This window comes from Mustela erminea, chromosome 3 (assembly GCF_009829155.1).
Source record: "Mustela erminea isolate mMusErm1 chromosome 3, mMusErm1.Pri, whole genome shotgun sequence".
Classification (NCBI taxonomy): domain Eukaryota; kingdom Metazoa; phylum Chordata; class Mammalia; order Carnivora; family Mustelidae; genus Mustela; species Mustela erminea.
This window is the reverse complement of record NC_045616.1, coordinates 126,078,689-126,090,632: the sequence shown is the minus strand read 5'-3', so window position 1 is coordinate 126,090,632 and position 11,944 is coordinate 126,078,689. Positions and strand designations below refer to the sequence as shown.

The 11,944-nt window shown below is 44.5% G+C and overlaps 1 protein-coding gene across 1 annotated transcript in view; it reads left to right on the top strand.

The window, feature by feature from the left end:
• Positions 1-484: 484 nt before the first annotated feature.
• ITGA2 (integrin subunit alpha 2) overlaps positions 485-11,944 on the top strand; it is a 107,889-nt gene continuing 96,429 nt past the window's right edge. The window contains exon 1 of the mRNA XM_032337426.1: positions 485-726. Within this exon, the coding sequence (XP_032193317.1) occupies positions 669-726 (58 nt within the window). The 5' untranslated portion in view covers positions 485-668. The remainder of the gene's footprint in view (positions 727-11,944) is intronic.

Genomic DNA, 11,944 nt, shown 5'->3' with positions numbered 1-11,944 from the left:
CCGTTGAGTTAGTTCCTAACCTGGTCATTCTGCACTTATTTTTGTCCGTTTCTCCACCCACTTGAGAAAAGCAGAGAAAGCCACGCACCCCGCCACCCATAAAAGCGTGGCTTTGGACGCCCCCGCCCCCCGCCCTTGCTTCCCACCTCTGCCTGGAGCCTGGAGCCGCAAAGGGCAGCAGAAGGGCCAAGGTTCTCCGGGGGCCCGGGGGCTGCGCGCGGGTGGCAGGCCGTCAGGGGCGGGGTAGTGGCAGGCCGGCTCCCGCCCGTCGGATGTGCGGGGCCAGTCCGGTGCGGGGTTAGGAAAAGGGCCAAGCGCGCGGACTGGAGCGCCGGGGCCTCCTGGATCCCCCGGGCCAGGGCGGGACCGCGCGGGGAAGTTAAGGTGCGGTTTGCAGGGGTGTGGTGGAGCGCAGGTGCCCGCGGGGCCGCAGGGACTGGCCTAGGTGGGGCGGGGCCGGGCCGGGCAGATCCGGTGCTTGCAGCCGCCGCCGCCGCCGCCGCGGAGGGGCGGGTTGGGGCGGGCCTTGGAGTCCCAAAAGCTGCCAGGCAACTTTTCCCTGCCCTCAGCACGGAGGGCGAGAGAAGCTCTCGGGACAGCTTCTGGAGTGCGCGTTCCGGAGTCCCTCTGCAAACCGAGAGCAGCTACTGTCCCCCGGCAGGGTCAGAATGCGGCCAGCACGGACAGGGGGCGCGCCGTTGCGGCTGCTGTTAGTGCTCAGTCAAGGTAAGCGAGGAGTTCGCTCTCCATCAGCGGCCGCGGGGGAACCTGCCCGGGTCCCCCCGGGGAAGAGGAAGGAGTTTTGCGGGACGGAGGCGCAGGCAGCGCGCCACTCTGCTCGGATTCCATTTGGACCCAGGCTCCCAGCCACCCGGAGCTGGATAAAGAGAGACTCCCCATTCCCTCTCTCCCCCGCCTGATGTCCCCATAAGGCATGTCTCACCCTGTTTGTGAAGCACCCTTCAGAGTCAGCTCCCTGCGCGCTTTGGTTTTAGACACACGCGCACGCACTCAAATGCACAGAGACTAAGGGGTGTCCTGAAGATGGAGAGTCCTGCAGACCGGCTTAGACAGCAGGTGCCGCCGGGGACGCGCCCCACAGGGTTCTTGGGTCCCGGGAAAACGGTTCTGGGAGGCAGCATGCACTAGCTCGGCGCGATGCCTGGTGGCTTTGCAGGAGACTGGGAGCCCGAAATGCTTGTTTTTCAAACCGAGGGTGTGAATTATGCTCCCACGTCTTCAGGCTGTAGCACGGATGTTTCTAACCCAGAGCTTCTTAAGTACTTGGCAGAGGGGAATTCTTCCTTCCCTTCTGCCTTCCTCTAATTGTTGTAAAGTTTCTGTTCAACTTAATATAAACTTAGGCCAGGAAAAGTTCTTTTTACTTTCTTGATCTTAGCGGCTGCCAACAAGAGAATTAACTAAATCCGGAGCGCCAAGGGCAGGGCGCTGAGAGTGAGCCCACCCACCGCCTTTTGCACCAAGCTGAGCGACCCTATCCATCTAGTATACCTTCTCCAGACCTTTCCAGAGCCTCCTGTGTGCTACTGTAAGGACTGTAGTTTACTAGGAGGAAGCGGGTCACTTGTATTTTGTAGTTTGAAAAACTATCAAAACAAAAGAATGGTCTCTGGTTTTCAAGTGTTTTTACAAAAATATGAATATTTCTTAATACATACAAATATTTCTTATCCTCCTTTGAGGCATTTAGCCAGGGTATTCTTTATTATGGAAAAAACTTAATCCAGATAACTCTGTAGCATTTTCTTCCAGTCAGAGAGAATAGACAGGGAGTACCACTATCCCCCACCCACAGCAGAAACCAGGCATCGTTAGGTTTTCTGTCTAACTCTTTGTCGGGTGCTTTGTGGATATTGTGTGTTGGTACCCAAAGAGTGTTCTGAGGGACCATCAACCCTAATCTAGTAGTTTCAGGTCAAGTTGGATTCACATTGAATAGCAGTCCCTGGAACACCACAATCTTCCCAAGAACTAACAGACGTTTAAATCCAAGCTTCTCATCTCTCTTTAATTACCCATTATTAACAGAAGCTATGGAAACATAGCATCATTTTCTTATCTTTGAGGCTTGTTTTTTAAAGAGCAGTGAGAAATACTTAAGTGGAATGTGTTGCTGCAAGGCATGAAGTCAGGGATAGAGATTTCTAACCTGGAGGTAGTTAATAAGGACAAAGCAGGCAGAGGTGATTAAATATGACATCTGTAACAGATGATTTTTTAACATTTATTCCTTTCTTCTCTTCCAGTTATTTGCATACTCAAGAAACAGGTTTTCTTTTAATTCCAGATGATCATAAGCAGGCTTGATCATCTGTGAGATCAATCCAGGTTTCTAGGGAAGCAACATCCTTTTTTGATACCGTGAATATCCCAAATTAACATGAATAATTAAATCTCTAGGTCAGTGATAGCTGACATTTTTTGATATTATCCTAGGTATGTAAAATTTATGAGTATTCATCATTACTATACACATGCTTTTATAGATGTTTGTAAACTATATACATGTACAGCTGTGTAAGGTAAATACATACCAACAATGAGAATGTAAAAAGCATGTGTGTATGTATGTGTGTTTATATATCTCACATCCTCTCCAGCAAACATGGCAACCACTGTAGAAACTTAAAACCCACAAATTTCATTTTAACACTTAGAGTCAAATTTGCTTTCTGTAAACCTTCTCAGGGGTATTTAAGAAAAAGCAGTGCTCAATGTTTAGTTTCCTATTTATCACCTTGCATTGATCACTCCTTGGTTTAAGTGCTTGCAGTCATTGAAATGGTAACTGGCAGATGAAGGATGGAAGAGAAAGGCCATAAGGGGCCTAGATCATTCATAATCTAGGACCTATTCATAATAGGTCCATAGGGGAAAGGAAAATGTAATTTTTTAAATTATTTTTTTAAGATTTTATGTATTTATTTGACAGAGAGAGAGAGAGATCACAGGTAGGCAGAGAGGCAGGCAAAGGGGGAGAAGCAGGCCCCCTGCTGAGCAGAGAGCCTGATGCGGGGCTCCATCCCAGGACCTTGAGATCATGGCCTGAGCCAAAGGTCAGGTTAAGGTTAAGCCTAGGCTTAACCCACTGAGTCACCCTGGTGCCCAGGAAAATGTAATTTTAAAGTGCACAGTGACACTTTCTCCAGTGTGCTGCCAGACCACAGATAATCCTTATCTTCTCACCCTTTCTCTGGGACCCTATCCCAGAGTCACCCCCTCTTTGCAAAATACCTTCAGAACCTCTCCCTCATTCCCCTCAAGCTGTAAGTATTCTAATTTCTCTCAGAACAAGTAAATTCTTCTTTTAATATGTCATTTGGGAGCTCTGTCCTCCTGAAGCACACACTACCTCTGTCTTGTCTTCTCCATGTTTTTCTCCGGTTTTCCCAGAAGCTCTTCCTTCCTCTGTGTCACAGGCTCATCTCTTTGCCCAGTCCTTGGTGTTCAGACTTCCATCCTGGAGCCTTGTCTTCGCTCTCCCAGTTCTCCCTGGGCCAGTTCCCCACTTGAGTCAGGATCCGCAGCTGGACTCTTGTTCTGGTTCCGGATCAGTCTTTCCATCTGCCCGCATCTCCACCCAGATGTCAAACAAGCATGGACTCAACGGGTCCTCAACTGAAGTCAACACCTGCCCTCCAGACTTCTCTCCTGTATTGTCTACTCTTGTAAACCGGCAGCAGCATTCGCATGCAAACGAAACCCAGGGATCTTCTCCCTTGATTCAACCTCAAGCCCATCTCCAAGTTCTGTCTGCCCTCTCTGCCTTATACAACTTCTGCCACCGCCCAGTTCAGGCCCTTTCTTTCATTGTGTCTGGACAAATGTAAACTGGTTTTCCTGTTTTCATCTCTTATCCCTCTGACCCATTCTTCTCGTGGTCACCAGCGTTATCTTTCTAAACACTTATTTGTATCCAGACAACCCCTGGTTCAAACGTGTGGTGGCTCCCCTGTCGGAGTGAAGTCCAGATTTCTCGGCCTGGCCTAAAAAGTCCTCTGCCCTCTGGCTGCAGGCTGGCCTGCCAGTTCCAGCTTTTCTCTGATGCCCTCCTCACGCACACACGTAATGCTAGTACACACGGCGCACAGGCACGGACAGGACACCCATGCCCCAGAGCGTTATAGACACACCTATACACACCTGTGTCTGACTGCACATGATGAGACCATATTTTATGTTATTTTCCAGACTATTGCATTTGCCTTCACTGCCTAGATGCCTTTTCCGTTTTCCTTTTATCCCTTTGCAACTCACCATTATCCCAAGACAACCCCAAGCAGAATTATAAAGTAGGGAAGGTTTTTCTTTTATGACTAAAAGGGAAGTTCAAGGTCATCTCTCATTTCTGGCACTGACCCTACACTGCCTCTACCTTCTTATCCTTAGCACCCCATAGCCGAAAATCACCATCTTACAGAGTAACTCCCCACCCCACGGCTCTCCAGCTATCCTGGCCCAACTACGACTATGCTTTGCTCTCTTAAGCCCTGGCTCGTGAGCCTCTGTTTGGTTTAAATTCATGCACTGGGGCTCAGGATCAGTATTTAAGAATAATTATTCATATGTTTCTGACGTACAGGCAGATATCAAAGTAATTGCTTAAATATTAGGGCTGTGCCTCATCTTTCCTAACAGATTAAAATTCCAGCATTGCCTGTACCACCTTGTTGTGAGACGACCACCAAGACAGGTAGGTTTCAACACCAAGAGTCAGTGAACGTGTCAGTTCAAATGAATTCCTTTCTGCAGTGGGTGATGACTGTTCCTGTCTCAATGTGCTAATAGCCGTAGGCCTTGTAAAAGGGAGAAGCCTGTGAGTGTAAAGAGATGAGCTTCTGATCGTGGAATTTTAGACATTCAGCAAAATAAAGATACACATTCAAGGCAGTATGTCAAAAATAAAGTATTTCAGGAAGAATGGGGAAAAACATTGGGGACCAAAAAATGTCATCCTGATGTCATGTGAATGTTCCCACTGAGGTCAAAGCTTTGGTCTGGGGGCACCTGGGTGCTCAGTGGGTTAAAGCCTCTGCCTTCGGCTCAGGTCATGATCCCAGGGTCCTGGGATCGAGCCCCACATCGGACTCTCTGCTCGGTGGGCAGCCTGCTTCCCCCGCTCTGCCTGCTTCTCTGCCTACTTGTGATCTCTGTCTGTCACATAAATAAATAAAATCTTTGAGAGGAAAAAAAAAAAAAAAAAAGCTTTGGTCTGGACCATTAGCCTTGATTAGCTTGGGATGTTACTGACCTGTTCAGCACAGCATAAAAGAGAAAGAACCACAGAAGGCTGTCATTGTAAAAGGCAAGTCAAAGATAGGATGGGTATTGTAGGTGTTTTGTTTTGTTGTTGCTGTTTTCATTTGTGATGGTGACTAATGATTTACTTGAGCACACAGAAGAATGTCTCTCCAAAGAGAAGACTCTTAATACCACGAACCCTGAAATAATAAGAGATTCTGTATGAGAACATGGTTCCTGTGATGCCCTTCAGATGACCCATAGGTGCTTTGTTCATCTGGCTGTGGTGAATTCCATAAAACTAGCCTTTGAACATATTTTTATGCGTGACTGTTTCATGGGAGGCAATGTGCTCGGACCAGCCAGAGGAAACTTGAAACGTGGTCCAGAGAGTTTACGGTCTATTTGGAAACAAGTCCAAACCTGAGGGAAGGACACTGTCTCAGCCCCTGGGAGGGACCTAACCCATTTCAGGCCCTGCCATCCTTCCTCCTGACAGAAGTGCGGTTACGAGACTGTCTCCTACCCAGTGCAGCTAGGAGAGCGGGGGACTTCAAGGGGGCTTGCACTGGGCCATTCCTGGGTCTCATGCTTCTCTCCAGTGTCTGCTTTAGACATGGCCATGTGACTGCAATGAGATAAGGAGGCAGATACGCTTGGAGACTTTTGGGAAAGAGTTTTTCATGCTTAGGAGAGACACTGGTTAAGAAACATACTGTCAGTTCTAGTGAAGTTTGGGACAGCTGCAGCCATCTGACAGCCATGACATTGGCTAGCTTGAGGGTAAAGCCAGTACTGGCCCAGGGGAAAGACAGAAAGCAGGTCCTTGATACTGTCTTTGAGTTTCTGAATTATTGAAGTTCAGAGCCATCCTGTTGTGCCTTAAAAAAGTCCATATAATTTAAAACTTGGTTATGTTGTTTTCATCATATTGTCTTGTTGTCTATGCTTGTAACAGAAATATGTAACATAAATTTCTATAACATAATAGATACCCTTTGGTTACATATAATTAATTGCTAAATGGGTGGTACAGAACTTAAGGTTGAGTTCAGAGGATGGTTTAGAAATGTCACTGTGCTGCATTTAAGTGTCAAGCCTCCTGACAAGCCTTTATGGGGAAAGGAAAGAGTCTTTACAATTCACATCTACTGTGAAGGACCTCAGAGGTCAGAGAACCCCAGTTCTTGCCCTTTAAAATGGCTGTTGGTGATAATAATATAAGACAAAGAGTAACATAACCAGGAGTGGGACCCAAGTCTCCTGGTTCCTAGACCAGATGTTTTAGATGCTTGCGTCGGGAAGGAGGCCGTTATATCCAGAACACACTGTCAAGGTTTTCATAGAGGGTGAAAGGTTGAGAAGGTGAGAGTTAGTGGGCACCTGGCCCTAAATGGCCTTGTAAACTGTGGTAAGCATGGATTTTTGAGGACAACAGGAAGGTTTTGAAAGGTCTTATGCAGGGGAGTGACCTATCAGATTGGCTTCTTGGGTAGATCACTCTGGAGGGAGGGAGGAGGCCAGACTGAAGGCTCCAAAAGCCCTTAGGAAAACTGGTTCTGGTCTTGGTTGTAGGTTAGCACACAATCGGGAGATGATGGTGCTAAAACAGTAGCAGCAGAGAAAGATCACAGAAGACAGATTTGAAAAGTCGTTAGGGAGACTGGACAGGATTTGATGAAGGATTTACTATGGTGGCAGCAAGTGAGGGAGAAGACAAGACTGAGGCCTAGGTTTTGGCTGTAGACAACTCAATGAGCTGCTACTGACTGAGACAGGGAGGCAAGGAAAAAAGGCAACTTAGATGAAAAAGATAATCAGTTCACCTTGATGCGTTGAGACATCCAGGTGCACATGTCTAGTAGGTAGATAGTTATATACAGAGCGGGATTAGAAGTAGGAGAGAGAACAACAGGAGACAGAGATTTAGGAGTCAGAGGCAATTAGAGTCATTGAAGACGTGCCATTGAAGAGTCAGGCAGAGACCAGAAGACAGCTTTGGCCGCCACAGGAGGGATTACCTGAGAGATTGAGGTGAGGAAGGGGAGACACCAGGGTGACAGGAGCAGAGGGAGCAGTAAGCAGAGAGAAGATGGCAGGAAGTAGGGCGCCACACAAATATTTTGAGAGGGAAGAGTTGGTCAGTAGGATCAGCTTCTTCACGGAAGTCAAACATGTCGGACAGCGCTGACGAGGGCCTTCTCCACGGGGTGAAAAGCAGAAGAAGCAGGAGTGGAGTGGGCTGAGGAGTCAGTCACTGTGAGGAAATGCGGGCAGAATCCGGAAGTTAGGTAGTAAAAGGGGAGAGGGCGTGGCGGAGGGACAGGATGGGGGAGACTTGTATAAACAAACCTACAAACATGCATAAAAATTATTGTAATGAGATTTTTTTTTTTTACCTCTATTACTTATGTTATTACATGGTCTACTTGTGATTTTTGAGAACTGCACTGAGGTATCTGTATGTATGGCAGGAGTCCCTAATGGGGTAGAGACGGCAGCACAGGAGGAGTGCTGATGTCCATGGCAAAGGGGTCGTCGTAGAGAACGTGGTGGGGGGTGGGGGACAAGAAACATAGGACTGCCAGAGTAGCAGCTCTGACAACAGCTTTGAAGCTACAGATGACCATAGGAAGGAAGGCAGAGTGGGTTCTGGGGTCTGAAATGGAGAAGACATGAGCTGAAGAGACAAAGATAAAGTTGATGACTTTGAGGAGCACAGAGGGAGATAGCCCTGCCATGGGAGTGGGCACCCCCCACCCTCCAGTGTGGCCGCTTAGATTGATGAGGAAGCCTTTGTAAATATTTCTCTTTCAGAACAGACTTACCACGCTAAAATAGCTGTAATTAATAAACTTTGCATTGTTTTGGGGGTGCGTCATATATAACAGGGTTCAAATTCTGGTTGCAGAATTAATATCTGTGCTTTAGTCAGATTTCCTAAAAACAAAGTTTTTTTTTTTTTAGGACTATAGGTAAGTTTCTCCAGTTATGCTTTTAGTTCTTTATTTCTATCCTGTTTAATAAAATTTTCAAAGTCATCTTTTCAGAAGTCATAGTCCCATAGAACCCAGAGAATTAGAGTTGGCTTTGAAAGGTTCTATTAGTGAAATGTTAAAGCCTTTTATTCTGTGTGACTCAGTGGTGTTTTCAAAGTGCTTTGAAACATTTTCATTTCATCATAAGAATTAGAAAAGAAATCAACATCAATTTCTTAATTTTGTTAACGTTATAATTAGTTCAAAGGACTTACATTCAAGTATTTTTTTTTCTAGTCTGTTCCTGCTGACACTTGTACATATAAAATTACGTTTACTAACCAGTATAAACTTGAACTGCATATTTTGCTAATGTTTTCAGGTACTGGGACTGTTAATAGTTTTCAAATATATTGTTCTTCCTTTGAAAGAGTTGTTCGTTGTGTTGTCCAAACAGTTCACGGCAACTGTGCAATTTTATCAGTGAAGGTTCCCGCGTTATTATTCTGCATTCTGAAAGATTAAGTACAGTTCTTCCTTTTAGTAGTTGAAAGTGACTAGAGACAGTTTTTACTACAGAAGCCATACATAACTCCTGATCACTGAAAGGCTTTCTGTATAAAAATGAGGTTAATGTTTAAACAGAGCCATGGAAATAAAGCAGTGATGGACACTGTATTGTCAGCGCAAGAGATGATTTCATTGTGTTTTGAAAAGCATGAGCAAAGCTCTAGCGCCCGTGGATGCCTTGAACATTGGCAGTTGTCATTCCCTCTCATTCATTTGAAGGTGGCCTTTGTTTGTCTTTGTGCACGCCTGATCTCATTCCCATGGATACTGTGTAAAAATGCAGACTGAATGCAAGCTGGCTTCTGGTCAGCTCAGTCAGATAACTCTATTCCAGATTGTTTACCAGTTACCTTCAGGTCCTTAACCAAATAGCTTCATGGGTGCTTGTTAGAATACGGACACTGAACCTTTTGGATTTTATAACCTTTCCAAAGCCATATTCCAAATGCTGGCATGTAAATAGATCTTTCAGAACAATTGACTTAGTTTTTCTATGTACTTATTAAGATTGTTCAGGGGAAAAAAAGAATAACTTAACCTTGGAAACTGGGATACTTATATGTGATCTTTATTGACTTTTCAGCCTAAAAAATGTAATAGATACCCTGAATAAAAGTGCCTTAATGAAAAATTGAGAGATGATTAAATAAATAATTTATGTAAATGTCATAGTGTCTTAGTCCATCTGGATTCCTGTAATGAAATACCACAGACTGGGTGACTTATAAACAACAGAGATTTATTGCTCATGATTCTAGAGGCTGGAAATCCAAGATCGAGTTGCCAGCATGGTCACGTTCTGGCAAGAGGCCTCCTCCTGGTTGATAGCTGGTGGAAGGAGCTGGAGTCTCTCTGCAGCCTCTTTTATAAGGCACCAATCCCATTCACGAGGGTGAGGCCTAAGCCTACCTCTCAAAAGCCCACTCCCTATCACCATCATCTTGGGACTTTAGGATTTCAATATAGGAAGTTGGGGTGGGGAAGGGGAACACAAGCATTCAGACCATAGCACGTGGTAACGAGGAAACCCCTTTATTATTACAGTATTTAATTTTTGTCCCAAAATTATTGGGCATCATTTTATCATTACTTTTTTGTTATGGTCTAAGTGAGATATGAACTTAACCCCTATTAAGAGTACAGTCCCGGGCTCCTGGGTGGCTCAGTGGGTTAAGCCTCCTCCTCGGCCCAGGTCATAATCTCAGGGTCCTGGGATGGAGCCCCACATCGGGCTCTCTGCTCAGCAGGGAGCCTGTTTCCCGCCCACCCCCCGCCCACCCCCTGCTGCTTTGCCTACTTTGATCTCTCTCTCTCTCTGTCAAATAAATAAATAAAATCTTAAAAAAAAAAGAGAGAGAGAGAGAGAGAGAGAGTACAGTCCCATAGACTCTTACCTTTGTCCATGTTCTCTATTCCTGAAATACTCTCCATCCCGCAGTCCATCTTCTGCAGTCATTTATGTGTCAATTTCATTGAGGCTCATGCACCCCAGAAAACTTCCTCAACCCCAATCCAATTTAGGTGTTCTCCACATGTTCCTTGCCCTTGTCACTTTCTACTTCACAAAGCCATTTATTTAGCTCTCACCCCCATCAGCTGCAAACCCTGAGAAGATAGGGCCTATGTCCTTTTCACTGGGGCCCAGTTGAATTCTGGTGACAGCGATGACAGTTGGAGACATGTATGTCAGCTCCTGTAGCATGGAGGAAGGACCCACTTCTGAACGAAGGCCGAGCTGAAAACTTCATTGTTCTTTCCAATTAGAATATGAAAAAAAAAAAAAAACCAAAAACAAAACAAAACAAAAAAAACCTCTGTGCAGATTTATCTGAATTGGCTAAAATATTTCTTTCATCGGTCTTTTTTTTTTTTTTTTTCACTTCTTTGGCAGAGCTTTTAGAATGTCTCTTCTTTGCCTTGAAATGTCCAATTAGGCTAGCTCTATCAACAAGTAACAAGATGAAGCAAAGCACAAGCCTGGTGCAGACATCCTTTTGTCTCCAAAGCGCTGTCGCATATCCCTATTCTGTTCTCATAAAGCAGCACCCATAATTCAGCTTCAGCTGGACTCTCTCTCCCACTGAATACATTCTCTAAAATCATCTTCAATCCTATTTATTACGGTATTCACAGGCCCTGGCACATGTAGTAAGTGGTCCAAAGAATGATCGATAAAATTTTTTTTTTAAATAAACTTGAAGCTAAGGACTCCTGGGTGGCTTAGTCAGTTGATTGTCTGCCTTCAACTCAGGTCATGATCCCGGGCTCCTGCGATCAAGTCCCGCGTGGGCCTCCTTGCTCAGTGAACAGCCTGCTTCTCCCTCTGCCTGCCACTTCCTGTGCTTGTGTTCTGTCTCTCTCTTTCTCTCTGACCAATAAATAAATAAAAATCTTTACATAATTAATAAAAAACAAGAATTCAGATAACTTAAGGTGCTTATATGTCTCTTGAAATACTAACTTGATTAATAGTTTCAGAACATTAAAGCAGAATATTTAATATTATAGAAAAATAATACACATACTAAAATAATAACTAAATAACTAATAACTAAAATAATAGCACATACTAAAATAGCCATCTTAACAGAAAAAGCATTTGTATTTCTCTTTTGATATTTATAAGTGTGAAAGTAACTTTTTATAGATATACTTACCATAAATATGAAAATGGTAAAAAAATATATATATACTTTTTTTTCACTTGGTATCTTTCGTGCAAACTTTTCTATATGGGCTTCGTCTCTGCAGATTTGCCTTAATGTATCCTGCCATATCATGGCTAACTATTGTTTCATTGTTGGATATTTAGGTTGTTTCCTGTGGGCTTTTTCCCCTACTGTAAATAATGGGTCTATAAATATCATTGTGCAAGAAGCTTTTTCTTTCTTTTTCCTTTTGGACAGTCTCCAGCAGAGGCATTACTGGGTCAAAGATTCTGTGTATTTTGTAGCTCTTGTTGCATATTGAACAGTGTAGGCCTCAATAATGTGTGAATTTGCAGATTTCACCCACATGAGGTTTTAGTTTACCTTTTGTAGTTTTTCTTTTCTATCTTTTTGTAGTTTGGTAGATGTAAAGTGATCCTTCATATTTATTTTAAATCCTCATTCTTTATATTCATTAGGGTGTAC